Source organism: Malaclemys terrapin, chromosome 19 (genome assembly GCF_027887155.1).
Source record: "Malaclemys terrapin pileata isolate rMalTer1 chromosome 19, rMalTer1.hap1, whole genome shotgun sequence".
In the NCBI taxonomy this organism is placed as follows: domain Eukaryota; kingdom Metazoa; phylum Chordata; order Testudines; family Emydidae; genus Malaclemys; species Malaclemys terrapin.
In genome coordinates this window covers 4832203-4850196 of record NC_071523.1, presented here as the reverse complement: position 1 = coordinate 4850196, position 17994 = coordinate 4832203, and the positions used below count along the sequence as shown (strand labels likewise).

The following is a 17994-nucleotide window of genomic DNA, read 5'->3' as shown; positions in this document are numbered from 1 at the left end:
GGACAGGGAGTTTTGTTGTTTTAATTGGTATGTTGATGCACGGAGTCAAGCAGGAGAATGTAGTGAGGATTGAAGAACTGGGAGTGGGGTTCTCTCACCTGAGAGCTGGCTACCCATCCTGCGCAGTGTCACAGGTGATGGCTTGAGGGGCAGCGACCCCTTCTCCAGGAAGATCAGTCCATCCGCTGTGTATCTTTGTTCAGATTCCTTGAGTCGCCCCAGAGGATTTTTAATAATGAAGCTCTGGGCATAACGTTCTAAAGGGTCATCCAGAGAGGTCACCTTCCCTTCCTCCCACAGTTTGTAGAGCATGATAGTGGGGAAGATCTTGGAGATGCTGGCAATCCTGTCGTGGGACAAACGGTTACATGGCTTCACCACCAGCTGCTAGTCCAGCATTAACTAGTCCATAGGCCAAGTAACATTCCCTCTAATTTTTTACATCCGTGTGCGGAATGAATTTTGTTATGTGCACCAATATGGAGGTGATGTGTGGCAGGGGTGTGGCCAAGGGGTTCAGAGTGTGGGAGGGGGCAGAGGGTTGGGGTGCAGGGGATGAGGATTCCAGCTGGGGGGTGAAAGCTCTGGGGTGGGGTGGGGATGAAGTACTTGGGGTGCAGGCTGCCCTGAGACTGCAGTGGGGAAAGAGGACTCTCCCAGCCCTCTCTCATGGCAGCAGCCCAAGGCCAAGGGAGAGGACCAGACTTCAAAGAGAAACTGGTGAGCTTCAGTTCATCTGCAAATTTGACACTATCAGCTCAGGATTAAACAAAGACTGTGAATGGCTAGCCAACTACAGAAGCAGTTTCTCCTCCCTTGGTGTTCACACCTCAACTGCTAGAAGAGGGCCTCATCCTTCCTGATTGAACTAACCTCATTATCTCTAGCCTGACTCACTTGCATATTTATACCTGCCTCTGGAAATTTCCACTACATGCATCCGACAAAGTGGGTATTCACTCACGAAAGCTCATGCTCCAATACGTCTGTTAGTCTGTAAGGTGCCACAGGATTCTTTGCTGCTTTTGCAATTTTTAGGTTTCAGAGTGGTAGCCGTGTTAGTCTGTATCAGCAAAAACAATGAGGAGTCCCCGGTGACAACTCTGTCCACATATCTATTCAAGGGACACCATCATAGGACCTAACCACATCAGCCACGCCATCAGGGGCTCGTTCACCTGCACATCTACTAATGTGATATATGCCATCATGTGTCAGCAATGCCCCTCTGCCATGTACATTGGCCAAACCGGACAGTCTCTACTCAAAAGTATAAATGGACACAAATCTGACATCGGGAATCAAAACATTCAAAAACCAGTAGGAGAACACTTCAATCTCTCTGGTCACTCAATAACAGACCTAAAAGTGGCAAGTCTTCAACAAAAAAACTTCAAAAACAGACTCCAACGTGAAGCTGCAGAACTGGAATTAATTTGCAAACTGGATACCATCAGATTAAGCCTGAATAAAGACTGGGAGTGGTTGGGTCATTACAAAACCTAAACTTAATTTCCCCCATACTAATTTCTCCCTACTGTTACTCCCACTTTCTTGTCAACCGTCTGTAATGGGCCACTCTCTTACCACTTCAAAAGAGATTTTTCCTCCCTTGGTATCCTGCTGTTTTCTCTCGTTAGACTGGGGGTTGCTTTACCAAGTGTGAGGTCATTCTTTTATATATTTATACCTGCTCCTGTATTTTTCACTTCATGCATCCGATGAAGTGGGTTCTAGCCCACAAAAGCTTATACTCAAATAAATTTGTTAGTTTCTAAGGTGCCACAAGGACTCCTCGTTGTTTTTGCAATTTTTAGGAGACTAATACCTGGGGCCAAATTTGGGGGAATGTTAATGGCAACAGCAGGGAGATCTCCCTAAGGTTAAGTCCCTGCTTCAAAGCATGAAGGCACGAGGGCTTTTCAACTAAACAATTGTAAGAATTTTCTAATATGACAAAACAACATATTTCCCTTAAATCTTCACATCTTAACACTGCTTTTCATAATTATGCCCAAGTCTTCTTCTTGAGTTGGGAATAGTTAATTTAGAGCCTCTAGGTGTATGAGTAATTCAGATTTTCCCTTAAATATGCATAACTTTGTATTTTCAGCATTGAATTTTATCTGTCATATTGCCTATTTACCTAGCTTGATTCTCGATTAGCTCCTCACAGTCTTCTCTAGGCTAGTTTAACCTGAATAATCAGGAAATTTTGCCACCTCACTACTCACTTTGTTCCAGACCACTAATAAATAAATGAAACACCACTGGTCCTAGAATAGAACCTTCCTGTACCTCACGTTTAATCTTTTCCCATGCTAACCATTTCTTCTCTTTGTTTGCTGTCTCTTTGCCAGATCAAGAACACCCCTTAAATACAGGGCAGGTTATCACTAAAGCCAAAGTAGTGCTGGTTAAGTAATCCTTTCCATACCTGTGCATGAACTTAATACAATTATGCCCTTATATTGTATGTGCGCATTTTACAAAATCCCAAAGAAAGCATATGCCACTCCTACCCATGCACACATTCCAGCTCCATTGCTGCCCTCCTCAAAATGTGTTGTTTGCCATTTGAAGGGATCAAAGGCCTTGAAGCGACATGCATTGATCTAAAGCTACTAAACTGATCAGTTTAAAGATAGTTCTACTAGTAAAAGTGACTGTCTAAAATGGCATTGTGAGTCTCCTATTGATTACATCTCAGCAACTCAGGATCAAGTACGCTCAGTTTACATGTAAAAGGATGTATTTTCCAACTTCTAGTGCTGCAAATGACCCCTGAGAGTCAAGTTGTGGTCTTCCCTTATCATGCATCATCCTCAGGGATATTGGTTCTGCAGACAAAACTCTGCCCTCGGTGACCCTTGTTCTCCCCATCCCTTTGCCTTCAATGGGTTTGCACAGCTGGTAGGACCTGAGCCCTTGAGCTTTGTTGTGGGGCTAAAAAAGAGTACAGAGAGGTAAAAACATATTTGTCACTGCAGTGGGTATATTATTACCTGATATTTATAGGACCTAGAGGTGCAATGTTTATTCTTGTTGGTGAGCACCTGATTGTGCACGGAACCCCATTGAAGTCAACAGAGTTACCTGGAATTGCGTGTGCTCACCAGGGTCAATGGGGCAGAGCCGCTGAATAAGAAGTTGTTATTTTCACATTCTGAGTAAAAATGCACTTTAAACTGCAAAGAACAGGGAGGGGTAAGGGTAGCTGGGTTCATGGTAAGACTGAGCAGGCAAGGACGGACAGGGCTCAAGCTGACTTCAGTTTAGATCACCCCATTTTAAGACGCGATTAATCGACATGTGAATAACTTCACTGAACTGACTGACAGAACCAGCCACATTTTGAGAAAGTCGGTTTAGTCATTTTGACGCCATCAGTGTTTTAAGTCAGCAATTTCTGGGACCATCCTAACTCCGTTTAGCTCAATCCAAAGCTGGAGTGCTTCAGAGCCTCCGGGTGCTCGGAACTGCTGCAGCTTTGAATGCTCAAAAAACAAAGGCAAAAGTTTCAACAAACTGATTTTAAATGTTCATAACTTTAAAATTACTAGGGATTTTCATCAGACTTAGCTTGACCTTTAAGTTTGAATAAGATCTACCAAAACATCAAGTTTGAGGAAAATCAGTTGAATAGATTTAAAGTCATAAATATTTAAATTTAGCAAAGACGATATGAAACCCTGCTTCATGCGCATGTCTAGGGCAGCTCTTTTGAAGGGCCTGATCTAGGACCTATTCTGCTCACATTTAAGAGAACATCTAACCTTTCATTGACTTCACTGGGGGAAGGAGTATGTCCCAGGGCTGCCCGGGGGGTTGGGGGGTGGAGCAATTTGCCCCAGGCCCCGGGCCCTGCAGGGGTCCCCACGAGAATATAGTATTCTATAGTATTGCAACTTTTTTTTTAATTGAAGGGGCCCCGGAAATTGCTTTGCCCCCGGCCCCCTGAATCCTCTGGGCAGCACTGGTATGTCCATACTGGCTTCATCTACTGGGCATGCTCAGGATACATTTCCCAAATACAGGTCTCATTATTTTGCTAAATGAACCCCATTTTTTTTCCCAAGTCAGCAAAAGCATTAACCCTCAGTATGGATTATGCACAGGCCAAATTTCAAGCATTAGATAGCTTGCTCTAGTGCTGTACAGAAAATGGTGATTAGGTTTTTCTGCAGTGGAAAAGTATTTCTTTTCACTCTAATGGAACTCAGAAACAGTTGATGTTGCCCAAACTTTAAAAAAAAAAAGATAAAATCCACTTGCATGCAGAAACCAAGCCTTGAAAGTTTGATCCCAATCAGTAAATGCTTCAGTAAACTAAGAGCGTGTTTAAGATGGGAAGATAATAGAAGCTGTTATCTAGCCTGAACTATAGAGTCTGCAGCACTGGGGGTGGGGTGGTAAAATGGGGCCCAGCTGGGGGCACGCCTCCCCCCCAAAACCCACTAGACCCAGAGCTGTGCAGGGGAGACCCCCCCATAATCTAGGGGCACTAGGAACTAGGTGGTGCCTCCCCTTCACATGGACTTACTGCAGATAGGAGCCTTTTGGAGAACTTTGTACCCTGCCCTGTGTTGATTAGCTGTTTGCTCCAATCTTCCCCCACAATCTCTTCATCTTAGGCTATGTCTACACTTCACTTTCATCATTAAACTTTTATCGCTCAGGGGTGGGGAAAAACCATCCCCCAAATGACAAAAGTTTTAACAATGAGAAACACTGGTTTGGACAGTGCTTCGTCAGCGGCAGACGCTCTCCCATCAACGAAGCTACCACCCCTCATTGCTGGGGATGGTTTTATTTTGTCGTCAGGGGAGCTCTCTCCTGGTGACAAAGAGCGGCGACACTGCACGCCTTGCAACGGCACTGCTGTAGCGGCAAAGCCGCGCCGTTGTAAGGTGCACAGTGTAGACACAGCCGTAGCTTCATTCCACGCCTGCTCCTCTTATCCTCAACTCCCCTGCCCTGCCCCCCTCATCCTCTTCCTCTGCCTTTTCTTTCATTTAACTGATCCCTTCCAAACTAAATCCACCCACCCAATCAATAAACAAATTGTGAAATTAACACGGGGTCGGCAACCTTTGGCACGCGGCTTGCCAGGGTAAGCACCATGGCAGGCCGGGCTGTTTACCTGCCGCGTCCACAGGTTCAGCTGATCGCGGCTCCCAGTGGCCACGGTTCACCGCTCCAGGCCAATGGGGGCAGCGGGAAGCAGCGCAGGCCGAGGGATGTGCTGGCCGCCCTTCCTGCCACCCCCATTGGCCTGGAGCAGCGAACCATGGCCAGTGGGAGCCGTGATCGGCTGAACCTGTGGATGCGGCAGGTAAACAAACCGGCCCGGCCCACCAGGGTGCTTACCCTGGCAAGCCGCGTGCCAAAGGTTGCCGACCACTGAATTAACGTGACATTTTCTGCCATCCCACTGTTCATTCTGTATGTATGTTCTACCAGGGCCGGCTCCAGGCACCAGCCAACCAAGCACATGCTTGGGGCGGCACCTGGTAAGGGGCGGCCAATCTTGGGGTGGCGGGGGGAACAGCGGGGGGGGGGTCTGGCGGCACAGCGCTCGGCGGGGGGTGTTCGGTGGCGCAGTGCTCCGCGAGGAGGGGTTCGGCGGCGCTGCGCTGGGGGGCACTCAGGGATGTTCAGTAGCGGGGCACTGGGCGGGGATGTTCGGCGGCGCAGCGCTCCACGGGGGTTTCAGCAGCGCTCCGCGGGGGTGGGGGTCATCAGCGCGGCGTTTGGCGGGGGCTGTTTGGCAGCGCGCTGTATGGGGGGGGTTCAGCAGCGCGGCATTTGGCAGGGGGGTGTTCGACAGCGCGGCACTTGGCGAGGGGGGGGCTTTTGCCGGGGCGGCACTGAGGGGGGGCGTTAGGGCGGGGCAGCGCTTTTTTTTTTTTTGCTGCTTGGGGCAGCAAAAAAGTTAGAGCTGGCCCTGGTTCTACCCCCTCCCGCACCCTGTGTCTGGTCTATTTAGATTGACAGCTCTTTGGGGCATGGATTGTCTACTACTCAGTTTGGACAGTGCTGGCACAAGGAGCCCCATTCTTGGTTGGCCCAGAGGCAGGCCTATAATAAACATTAGTAATGATATTACTCTCCTGCAAAGCCAATGTAATACTTCCAAACAGAGACTCACTGCAACTATATGGAACAGGCTTCTGCTGGACACTAAAAACATGGACTTAACAGAGACATGGGTTTTATGGCTCATTACAACAATTTGCAACACATCCTACTGCTGCCAGCCCTTCATTTCAAATGGTCTCCTAACAGCATGTGTGAAACCCTTATGCTTAACAATCTGTCCCACCCTGTATTTAGCTCAGACACTGATTACTGCTCCCAGACCTGAGGAAGAGCTCTGTGACTCTCCAAAGGTTGTCCCTTCCACCAATAGAGGTTGGCCCAATAAAAGGTATTTCCTCACCTACCTTGTCTCTCTCGTGTCCTGTAACTGCAAACAAGACCGTTTCATTGCAACTGCACCCGGTGCACATTAAAGGGAGGATCTGTGATGGTTGTTCCATTCTTATTGCCCCACATTTGGAAGAAGTAGAGTTTTTTTAAGATTTCAAAACGTATTTATGTAATTGAATTGATATGAAGTGTATACATCCCTCCCACTTGCTATTTATCAGGGCATGGTGACAGTAATTTTCCACTAACCCAATAGCTAAACCATACCCAATTCCTGCTGTATAAACCGGCAAACCGCACCTGTAAATGGTGTACTCATTGGGCATTGCTGAGAGGGGATCAGAGCCATTTTTCTTCCCAAAGTTGCCTGTCCAGAGCACAGTGTCATTGTAGATAACAATGGCAGACATGGCAGGGAGGCCTGGGCTATGGATTTTATGGCGCAGAAGCATGTCCACCTAGGAGAAGGTTAGAAAGTGGTGAGGAGTTTGAAGATGAGCAGAGAGTAAAACAAAGAAATGAATCAATACAATAATGCACTCACAGTGAACAGGGATAATTACCTTTATCTACAAACAGTTCTGCACTAAGACAAGTCAAAATATTTAAAACAAAGCATTTTTCATTAATGATCGATCTCTGAAAATTGAATTTTTCACAAAATCTTCGCTTTTGAATGTCTCAGCATTTCTTTAATGTTTTTGAATGAATTCAAAATGAGCAGGGTCTGATGCTATTCATCCGAGGGTGCTGAAGGAATTGGCTGAAGAAATCTCGGAACCACTGGCAAAAATATTTACAAACTCCTGGATGACAGGAGAGGTCCCAGAAGACTGGACAAGGGCAAACGTAGTGCCCATCTTTCAAAATGGGAAAAAGGAGGAGCCCAGGAACTACAGACCAGTCAGCCTGACCTCAATACCTGGGAAGCTACTAGAGGAATGTATAAAACATTCAGTTTGCGAACACCTGGCAGATGAAGGCATAATCACTAGCAGCCAGCATGGAATTGCCAAGAACAAATCATGCCAAATCAGCTTGATTTCCTTCATTGGCAGGGTAGCTGATTTGGTGGATGTGGGAAATGCGGTGGACATAATATATTTGTACTTCAGCAACGCTTTTGACTCAGTCCCACATGGCATTCTAATAAGTAAGCTGGAGAAATGTGGGCTCGGAAGAACTACCATTAAGTGGATACATAATTGGTTAAGCAACTGCAAACAAAGAATAACTATTAATGGAATGATGTCAGATTGGAGGGAGGTCTCAAATGGGGTTCCACAGGGATCTGTTCTGGGTCCGGTGTTGCTTAACGTCTTTGTTAATAACCTGGATGTAGGACTAGAGAGCACACTGATCAGGTTTGCAGATGGGACAAAGCTGAGGGGGTTGCCAAGCTTTGGAGGATAGAGCTAAAATTCAGAGGGATCTGGATAAATTGGAGAACTGGGCTATAGATAACAAAATGGAATTCAACAAAGACAAATGTAAGGTGCTACACTTAGGGAAGAAAAACCAAATGCACAAATACACAATGGGGGATAACTGGCTTGGCAGCAGCGCTGCTGAGAAGGATCTGGGAGTTGTTGAGGTTTTGATCCTCCACATGAGCCAGCAATGCGCTGCTGTTGCAAAAAGCAAATGCAATTTTAAGTTGCATTAACAGAGGCATAGCATGCAAGTCACGGGAGGTGATAGTCTCGCTCTACTCGGCGCTGGTTAGGCCTCAGATGGAGTACCGTGTGCAATTTTGGTCACCAATGTATAGAAAGGATGTAGGAAACTGGAAAAGATCCAGAGGCGAGCGACAAAGATGATCAAAGGGAAGGAATGCAAACCATAGGAACCGGCTATGTTTAGTTTGGAAAAGAGGAGATTATGGGGGGATATGATAGCGGTCTTCAAATACTTAAAAGGCTGCTATAAAAAGAGGCAATGGATTCAAAATGCAGCATAGCAGATTTAAATTAAAATCTCAGGAAAAACCATAGGCACAGACTCCATGGGTGATCTGGAGCTCAAGCCCCCAAAGAAAAAAATAAGGGGTGCTCAGCACCCCCAGGGGCCGCCGATCAGCTCTTTGGCCACTGGTGGGAGGCTCTCACAGGAGGGCGGAGATCCTTGCGGGCGGGGCAGAGCCTCAAGGCAGAGCAGGAGTGAAGCACCCACTGGGAAAAATAAAACTCAGTTCCTGTGGGAAAAACTTCCCAACTATCAGAACAATAGGACAATGGAACAGACTGCCTCGGGAGTCAGGAGGTCATGGAAGCTCCTTCACTGGAGACTTTCAAAAGGATAGTCACCTGTCTTGGATGGTTGAGATGTAATAAATCTGTAACTTGGCAGGGGGTTAGACAAGATAGCCCTTGCGGTACCTTCTATCCCTATGGTTCTATGAAATGCGAGTCCTCACACTAGTATCGTAGGGTGGAAGATGCATAAAGCCAAGGTCCTGACCATCTGTGGCTATTAGAAGATTCCACAGGACTTTTACAACATCAAGCAGATCAGTCCCTGTGTCTTGCCCAAGTTCCAATCTGGAATCTCTTTTTTACTTGCAGTATCAATTGGATTGACCACTTTTTCTCTGCTCTACTGTGCACATGGCTGAGAGGTGTTAGAAGCTACTGCACTCCCCAGGGAGGCGATTCTCAGTGATGGACTCTTACATACAATAGCTTTGTAAAGGACATGGAATCATTATGGATAAAAGCCTCCATCACACAGGACAGCGCTCACCCCCAAACCCTTCCCTTTGTTCAGCCCACACCCCTCTCCCATGCTCACCCAAACCCTTCCCCGTGCGCTCACTCAAACCCCTCCCCCATATTCATTACGAGAGCTGATGAAAAACCCAAGGAAATGCCTGACTCTTGGCAGCCGTGCAACTTCAGTGGGGAGATCAGCTTCCCTGGAGACCTGAGTTTTACCCCATGATAGCCCCATATGGTCTTGATTGGCACATCAGCATCCCAAGGGAGCAGAGTGTGGAAGTCCATTGGCCAAGTACAACCCTACATTTAGTTTCCACAAGGAATGCTGAGAGGTACCCATGTAGCCATGTCCAACCCAATAAAGAGCTCAAGGGAATATAAGAATTGCCACATGCCGTCAGACCAGTAGCCCGTCCAGTTCAATATCCTCTCTCTGATTTTGGCCAATACCAGATTCTACAGAGGAAGGGGCACGAATTCCTGTAATGGGCCGGGCCACTGTCTGGAGTGGCTCATGACCAAGAGTGCCAACCTCAGAGCAGACTGTCAAAAAGCAGGGCGCACACCCCAAACTGGTGGTATGTTCTAGAATTAGATTTCACCAACCCAGTAACAAATGTGAGCTTCCAAAGTACTACAATAGTCCTATAATGGAGTCACAGACAGTCCCCTTGGACACTCCAGTCTATCTTCCCAGCCAGGCAAGCGGGACTATGTGATAAAGGGTCACTTACACCAAAAATCAGAAAATATTCAGGCTGCTTCCAGTCCCAAGAGAACAGTCACTTACCCCACGTCAATTTGTACCTTACATCAAAAGAGAACACTTTTAGCCAATCCTGTAATAAACTAAACTAACTGTGTATTAATTGGGAAAAAGAAATAAGAGAGTTATTTAGGGGTTAAAGCAAGCAAATACACACAAATGAGTTTCAGATGGTGATTCAAAAGGTGACAGCATTGTAGCAATCTGTCAATTCAAAAACATCTTTCAGGGCTAACCAATGCTAGCAGCATGGTGATCTCTTTGGCTTATGTTTAAGAATCTTTGCCTCTCAGAGTCCAGACAGGATGAAAGAGATTCAGTTTTTCCTTGTCAGGGACTTTAAACCCCTCCATTCCAGGGTTCCAAACGATGGGATAAATTGTAGATCTCTCCTTCCTGGAGGGAGTTAGGAATGCCATCAACAGGGTCTCTGTCCTTTGATGCTACACAGTACCTCATTTGCCTTCAATGGGCCATCTTGTATGCAGGGTCAGCACTCTATCTTAATTAATGCTTCTTTTACTGTTTGGTGAGTTACACAACTACAGAGGTTTACAATGGAAACACTCACTATAACTTTATATCATGGGCTATTGAGGTTGTAAGTGAGATCCATACACACAGCATCCTGCAGGCATTTTATAACGTCTAAACACTAAGCACATTCTTATCAATTTAACATCCAATATCTATTCTGATAATACTAACACACAGATAAGCCAGACTGGTTTCCCAGCTATGAATTTGTAACTGTTCAGTGCGGCCTGGGGCTTTGGAATGAGCTGGCACCTGGTCTGCCATCATCACATGGACAATTATAGATAATCTAAAACAATGTATCCCACTGGGGGAATGTTTTCCTAAACCCCATCTTTTACTGAATATAACCTCTCAGTTCTTCCCAGGATAGAGTCCCCCGTCCTATAAATATGGCCTGCATTCTTTGTTCCTAGATGCATACATTTATATTTACCCATATTAAATTGCACATAATTTACTTACAACCAGTTCACCAAGAGATCTGGATCACTCTGAATCAGTAATTTGTCCTCTTTATTATTTACCACTCCCCTCAATTTTTGTATCATCTGCACACTTTATCAATGATGATTATGTTTTCTTCCAGGTAATTAATAAAAATGTTAAATAGTGTAGGCCAAGAACCGATCCATGCAGGACCGCACTGGAAACACACCTGCCAGATGGTGATTTTAAGAACAAGAAGTGTAATTCATAGATTAGAAGGCCAGAAGGTACCACTGTGTTCATCTAGTCAGACTTCCTGTATAACACAGGCCAGAGAATTTACCTGAATTAATTCCTGTTTGAATTAGAAGGTATTTTTAGAAAATATCCAGTCTGGATTTAAAAACTGTCAGTGATGGAGGATCCATCACAACTCTCAGTAAATTATTCCAATGGTTAATTATCCTCATTGTTGAAAAATTGCACCTTATTTCCAGTCTGAATTTATCTAGTTTCAATTTACAGCCAATGAATCATGTTATATCTGTCTGCCAGACCCAAGAGCCCATTTTCAAATATTTGTTCCCCACATAGGTATTTATAGATTGTAATCAAGTCACCCTTTAATCTTCTCTTTGTTAAGCTAAATAGATTGAGCTCCTTGAGTTTATCACTATAAGGCCTGTTTTCTAATCGTTTAATCATTCTCATGGCTCTTCGCTGAACCTTCTCCAATTTATCAACATCCTCCTTGAATTGTGGGCACTAGAATTGGACACCTGTTCCAAATACAGAGGTAAAATAACCTCTCTTCTCCTACTTGAGACTCCTGTGTTTATATATCCATGTAATTAGGAATAAGAATTACATCAGAGGGCCACACTAATCTCCAGAAGCTTCTGGTAGTTTGCCTCTTCTTTCCCAGAGCCCTGCTCACCTTTCCACACATCCAAGTGCTTCCCACTGAAGTCACAGAGAAACACTCATATTTTCCTGAGAAGGAGTCCAGCACCAGAAAGGGAAGTGTGGAGTTGTGCTCCTCAAACTGGATGTTGTTGTTACTGGGTTATCGGAGGATAACCAAGACTATGGGAGGGCTGAGAGTTCAGCTGGTCCTGGATACACTCGAGACAGTCACCTGTCCTAATATGACACTGATTCTGACCAGCCCAGGAGACTGAAGAACCCAGATCTCTTCCATCCTACATTCCTAGACTCTCTTCCCTACACCTACAGGTCACTGAGGTTAAGACATATACACTCCCATCCATGCCATCCCCACAGACCTTCTCCAGCGCATCCTTCAGGACTGGGATTGGGTGGTCCAGTGGTACAGGTTCTGGATAGCGGGGACACATCTGAATTGCTTCTGATCTCACCTCCATTGCAGATGGGCCTGGAAATAGTTCCAGAGAGGAGGCTGGTTGAGTGGATGGGTTTGCTGACATGTTTTACAGAGAGGATTACTCAGAATGCAGAAGTGCAGTTGAGGCCACGAACCTTACCGAGCTTGCCATCCACAGCTGGGAAGAGGCCTTGTGTAAAGCAAAGGAAAGGGCTGACAGACCTACGACTCACACAGAATTTCAGCACATGACATGTTGTTGGTGCAGTTTCAAATCTACCCCAGCAAGGTACCGAGTACATGAGGGAAATCCTTGACTGAGGGGGCTAGTGACAGCGGCTGGCAGAGCATCGTTGACACAGGGCTCAATCCTGGTCCTACTGAAGTTAGTAGGAATTTGCTGTTGAGTTCAGTGGGACCAGGATGTGTCCCAAAGTAGGGCACTGTGACTCCATAGGGAGGGAAGGAAGCAGCAAACCAAAATAAGCTTTTCCAGTAAATATTGTGAATAATGCCCGAAAGTGACCTGGATGCCTAAGGGAACAAACCAGCTCCAAAACAGAACACACTGGACACATGGGGCCACCCACAGAAGACAGCTGATGATCTGCCATGCCAGGGCGAAATCAGGGGCCCAATAATTTTCCTTCTCATTTTAAATTTTTGGTGCAGAGGAAGAACACTCATTTCCCAATGAAAATGGGAATTCTCCTACCGGGGTCCAATATTTGCACAGCTCCCCAGCCCTGCACACTATAAAGAAAATGCCTGTGATTTCCCCTTCTTTTACCCCTCTGGGGTAGGTATGTGCCATGTTATGGTGCTGTATAGAAGAGGAGAAATGTCACTGCAGAACCTACAGGCTGCGACCAATGACCATGATACCGCAGGCAGATTCCGGCCAGTGCAGCCCCATAAGAAGAAAGTGAGATCCAGACTCAGAGATGAGTCCAAATGAGTTTAGAAGGAGTCTATGTTGGTGTAATACCTTCTTCTGACCTCTTCAAAGTGTCTCTCTGTAACTCCCTGGGCTCCCCTAGCTTTACATCCACTTACCAGTGTATGAATTACATCCCTGCACGTGCTGCCTCTGAATCTGTCCCACTCCGTTTCCAATAACCGAGTGTGAGGAATCTATGGGGTCTAAGCTGGCATGACCCATATGGCAAGGGGCCAGGAGAGAAGAGTAGCAGGTAACGCTGCTAGCAGGAGGAGGTACGCAGGCGTACATTAAAGTAGCTACCCACAGCTTTACATGCACATTCTGATCCCTCTTTAGGATGTAGATTACTCCAGCGTGGTTTTAGCAGGTATAAGGGAATCCAGCTAGGTGTAGGGGGGCTGATCATGCCCCACCTTTACTCACCACTCCTGACTTTGCTTCTGAGTGTAGCACCTGACTTCCTGAGGCAACCCTTTATCATCATCACTGGCAGGTTATCTTTCTTTTTCATTTGGAATCTCATTCACACCTGTTTGACCCTTCCATCTCATTGAACCCACTGGGCAATTAGGTTGTGTGTAATGAAATACAGGCCCTGAGTGCACGGGGACAGGGGGAGGGCTGTATCTGGGTCCAACCAACTAACTGTAGCGCTCAACTCTGCAGCTGATTCAGACAATCACCTCTTGATGTCAATGGCATCGGGCCTCTGGGTTCTGAGACCCACGGTGGGCAGGCTGATTGCCAGATACTCACCGGGCTCCTCCTTGGGGAGGCTGTACTGCCACAAGAAGCAGCCCATCATGGCCACAGACAGCAGGAAAAAGAAGATTAGTGCCACATGGATCCACTTCACTTCCATCATCGAGAGCCTAAGGAGACTCCTCCCTCTGGAGGCCTGCTGCAAAGAAGAGACATGGGGGTTTCAGTGGTAGTGTTTATAGGACAGAGAGAGAGGGGAACTGCCTCCCGTGCTTATAAATTAGGTATGTACATGAACTACAGGTAAGGACATGAGTTCCTGGTGCAATTACTGTAGCATTAATAGCTTATAATGTGTCCAGCTGAAGTGCCACAAAATTCTGTGACTAATCTATGCCACCATTGATGCAGCTGGTGCTGGAAGTCGCTTAAAAGCTGGTTTGGGTTTCAGTAGGTGAGCTCATGCTATTAAATCATGCCCTGCCTGGGACAGAATAATCATGGCTCATTCCCAGCATCCCCACCACACCTTCAGTCTGAGTCATGCCGTGTGCAATGTCGTTTGCATGCAAGATGTACACACACAAAAAGTTGCATTAAATTGTCCGCACTCTCATTTCTCTCTAATCGGGATAGACTGAGCCACTCCCTGGGGACTATACTACAGCCTGGTCTCCTCCCCAGGACTGGAATCTAGGATGGCTGATTCAGGATTTCTCCCAAACCTATTGGTGCATGGGCCATTTCTCATGTAACAAGGGAACTAAGAAAGCCACGGTCAGACTTGCAGGTCCCTTTCTCACCCTCTGGCCCGTGTGACTGAGGATCCTAGACCCCATCAGCACTTAGCCCCTTTCCCCCCTCCAAAGCTCACAGGGCACTTTCTGAATGTGAACAGATGTTTGTTACGAATATTTTGTGAAACCTTTTGGTCTATTTCAAACATTTCCACAGCAGATTTTGAAGTTGCATAGTGCTCTGGGCTCCTCCATCCCTAAGTGGGAAGGTAACAGCCCTTGTCCCTTATCGCTGCCTCTGTCAGCCATGTGTCCTGACATCACCCATCCTGGTGCATACTGGATGGACCAAAGAGCTGATAGCCAGAATACTTGCATTCTCCATGCTCCAACTGCCTGAGCAAGGACAGCTCTCACCTGCCAGTGGAACACCCATCAACACTAAAGAAAGCCGCATGTACCAGAAAAGTACCCCATTCTGGATCGGTTACAGACCCAGTTTCCCACAGGAACTGGGGGTGGGGGGGAACAGCATGCACCAGGAAGGATGATGTCAGGTCATCTGTCTGATGGAGGCAGCAAGAAGCGGGGGGATGAGGGTGAAGGGCAGGAAGGGGTGAGGAGGGAGAACAACATACAGAGGAAGGACAAAGGCCATTCAGTCCAGATGGCCTGGTCTGAAAGAACAAGAGAAGATGGTGATGGAAAGAGGATAAATAGATACGGGAGAAGGAGAAAAGAGAAGCCAGGGCCACATTGAGAGACAGCAAAGCCCTGAGCTACACAGAAACGTACTGTGCCCTAGCTGACAGGAGCAAAGGCTCACATGGGTGGAAGGAATTGATCAGACCCTATGCTGCTATCAGCCAGGTCCATTGCTAGGGTCCCACTGCCCCACCACCTCCTGCAATCCTGAGTGACAAAGCTCGCTCTTACCCGTCTGTTAGTCCATGCTGGAGACCTGCTCCTTAGAGCTGCAAAGAGATGCCATGTTCCTGCTGCAGGAGCTGAGAGTGCAGACCAGGGCCCTCACTTTTCATTTTTAGCTCCCACATGGTAAAGCTGCCTTTTCATTGATGCACTCCTGCCCAGCCTGTCTCCTCCTGGCTTCTTCCCCCACCCCATGGCTGCCGGTGACTCCCAGGGCCCTGACGTCAGAGTGAAATGGGATTTTCTTGGTTTTAATCTTTGGAGGAGGAGGTAATCCCCAATCTGCTCACTTCATGCACTTCAGACTTTCGCAGCCCACTAGACATTGATCTAAAAGTGATGGGCGCCCAAACCCTTCTCACCTGACTCCACCTTTATTCACCTCCCCTGGCAGGCAAGAGCCCTGCATCCCCAGTCCCATCTCTTCACCCACCAGTCCCACTGCAGCACCAGCGACTATGTCCTGCTTTCCAAACCCAGAGACAAACGGCCCTTACATAATAACATGAATGGGACCCCTCTTGCCATCGACTGGGATGCTGAGCACTTAAATCTGACTGACTGCACAGAACTATTCATTCTCCATGGGACTGACAGAAAATGAATTACCCACAAATAACTCCCAACCCAGTCTGTGGGGAAACACACCCTTCTACCTATCTCTTCTTATTCATCAACAGAGAAAGAGAGAGAGAGAAGGAAAGCCCTGGCTGGGATGATTTAGTTGGAAATTGGTCCTGCTTTGAGCAGGGGGTTGGACTAGATGATCTCCTGAGGTCCCTTCCAACACTGATGTTCTATGAAAAAAGAGATTCCATACAATTCCAGTCCCAAGTGGGAGAAGAGACCCCCTGGTGCTCAGTACACTTTCAGTCTCACTGTGGTGTGTGTGTGTGTGTGTGTGTGTGTGTGTCTCTCTCTCTCTCTCTCTCACACACACACACACACACAGTCAGGGAGAGACAAACCCCAGGGTGATTTGATCCATGTCCCATTTTCTCTGAGCCCCCAAATTTTGGGGAGAGGTTCAGATAAGTCGCCCTCTATTAAACCCCTCTCTTTCACCGCGCAGGGTAATATTTCCCTGTGTCCCTCCCAGTGAATTATCACTCACACTTCTGTGTGTCACTTAGCCGGTGACAGACCTTGTCACAAGTTATTAAGGGCCAACAGGATTCACAGCCCCCGTCGGTACCATCCTCAGATGATGTCTCAGTCACACAGGCCACTGCCAGGAAGCACAAAATGTACTGGATGTAGCTGATCTTAAGTGTGGTAACAGCAGAGCAGAGATCTGCCAGGCACCCTGTCTCGCCATGCTCCAAGCTGCAACCTCCCGTCCCAGGGAGGAGCTGCTTGGCCTCTCTGGCAGTGTCTGGAGTGAGCTTCACTCTCTAGCTGACGCTTCCTTTGTCTGTGTTTCTCTGTCCATTTAACCCAATCAGAGCTGCCAGAAAGTGTAATTCACCCCCCCTCCACCCAGCAAGAAGATTACAGCTACAGGGCCAGAGTGGAATTTGCTTTTCACTCTCTCAGGGTTGAAAGTGCCCGTGAGATTGAATATTAATTCTGTCTAATGCTTATCTGCCATGTGTGTGAATTGGGGCTGAAACCAGCTGGGCTTTGCAAACTATTTATAGTATCTTCATCTCCTCTTGGCATCTGCGCGGGGAGGCGATTAACCCCTGTGATGGACAGCATCTCCATGTCTGTGGCACGTAGCTCACTCACACAGCACCAGTGCATTTACAAGACAGGAGGAGCAAGCCCAGATGAGCAGAGACAGGGGACACAGGGGGTCGATCCTGCTCTCACGTCCACCAGAGCTAGTGAGGAATAACCCCATTCGAGTCAATGGAGTTGTAGTGCTGTAAGCAGTAGACTCAGGCCCAGCCCTTTGTTGGTGAGCTGCACACTTGATTTGGATACAACAACGTCAGACTATTTCCTCTCCATTGGCCTGGGATCTGATGCTGACAATCAGCAGCCAAGGGAGCAGTGAAGAGGCGGTGGATGTTGGGAAGGTTCAGCCTTACCCGTATCTGTAACCCTTCCATGGCTGATTAGGAGTCGCTTCTCATCACCAGCGCTGGTGGGCTTTCGCAAGTCCAGGCCTGGAAAATCCTATGAGCAGGGAACAAAGGGTTAGAACAGGGAAAAAAAGAGAGGGACTGCAGGGCGAGACTGAGCAAGGGGAAGAGAGAACCCAGATGCCAGAGTATGGAAAGTGAGGGCAGGAGAGCCCAGCGCTAGGGGATGAAGCAGGAAAGAGGGGATTGCTCCAGAAAATAAGCTAGACCCTAGGGTAGGGTTACCATTCGTCCGGATTTACCCGGACATGTCCTCCTTTTTGTGCTAAAAATAGCGTCCGGGGGGAATTTGTAAAGCACTCACAATGTCCGGGATTTCCCCCCTCCCCCGGAGCGGCTGGGAGGGCTGCAGGAAAGTCCCGGGCT

The 17994-nt window shown here is 47.2% G+C and overlaps 1 protein-coding gene across 2 annotated transcripts in view; it reads right to left on the bottom strand.

Moving 5' to 3' along the window:
• The window catches only part of LACTBL1 (lactamase beta like 1), a 30228-nt gene extending 12288 nt beyond the window's left edge, over positions 1-17940 (bottom strand). The window contains exons 1-6 of one of the 2 annotated variants that reach the window (XM_054009279.1): positions 17854-17940; positions 17575-17662; positions 13926-14070; positions 12168-12277; positions 6733-6890; positions 99-346 (exon numbers count right to left, since the gene is read on the bottom strand). In XM_054009279.1, the coding sequence (XP_053865254.1) occupies positions 99-346; positions 6733-6890; positions 12168-12277; positions 13926-14070; positions 17575-17595 (682 nt within the window). In that variant the 5' untranslated portion in view covers positions 17596-17662; positions 17854-17940. Of the gene's footprint in view, positions 1-98; positions 347-6732; positions 6891-12167; positions 12278-13925; positions 14071-15544; positions 15599-17574; positions 17663-17853 lie in introns of those variants that run through there. The other variant, XM_054009280.1, reaches the window with a different exon arrangement.
• Between the last annotated feature and the right edge of the window lie 54 nt (positions 17941-17994).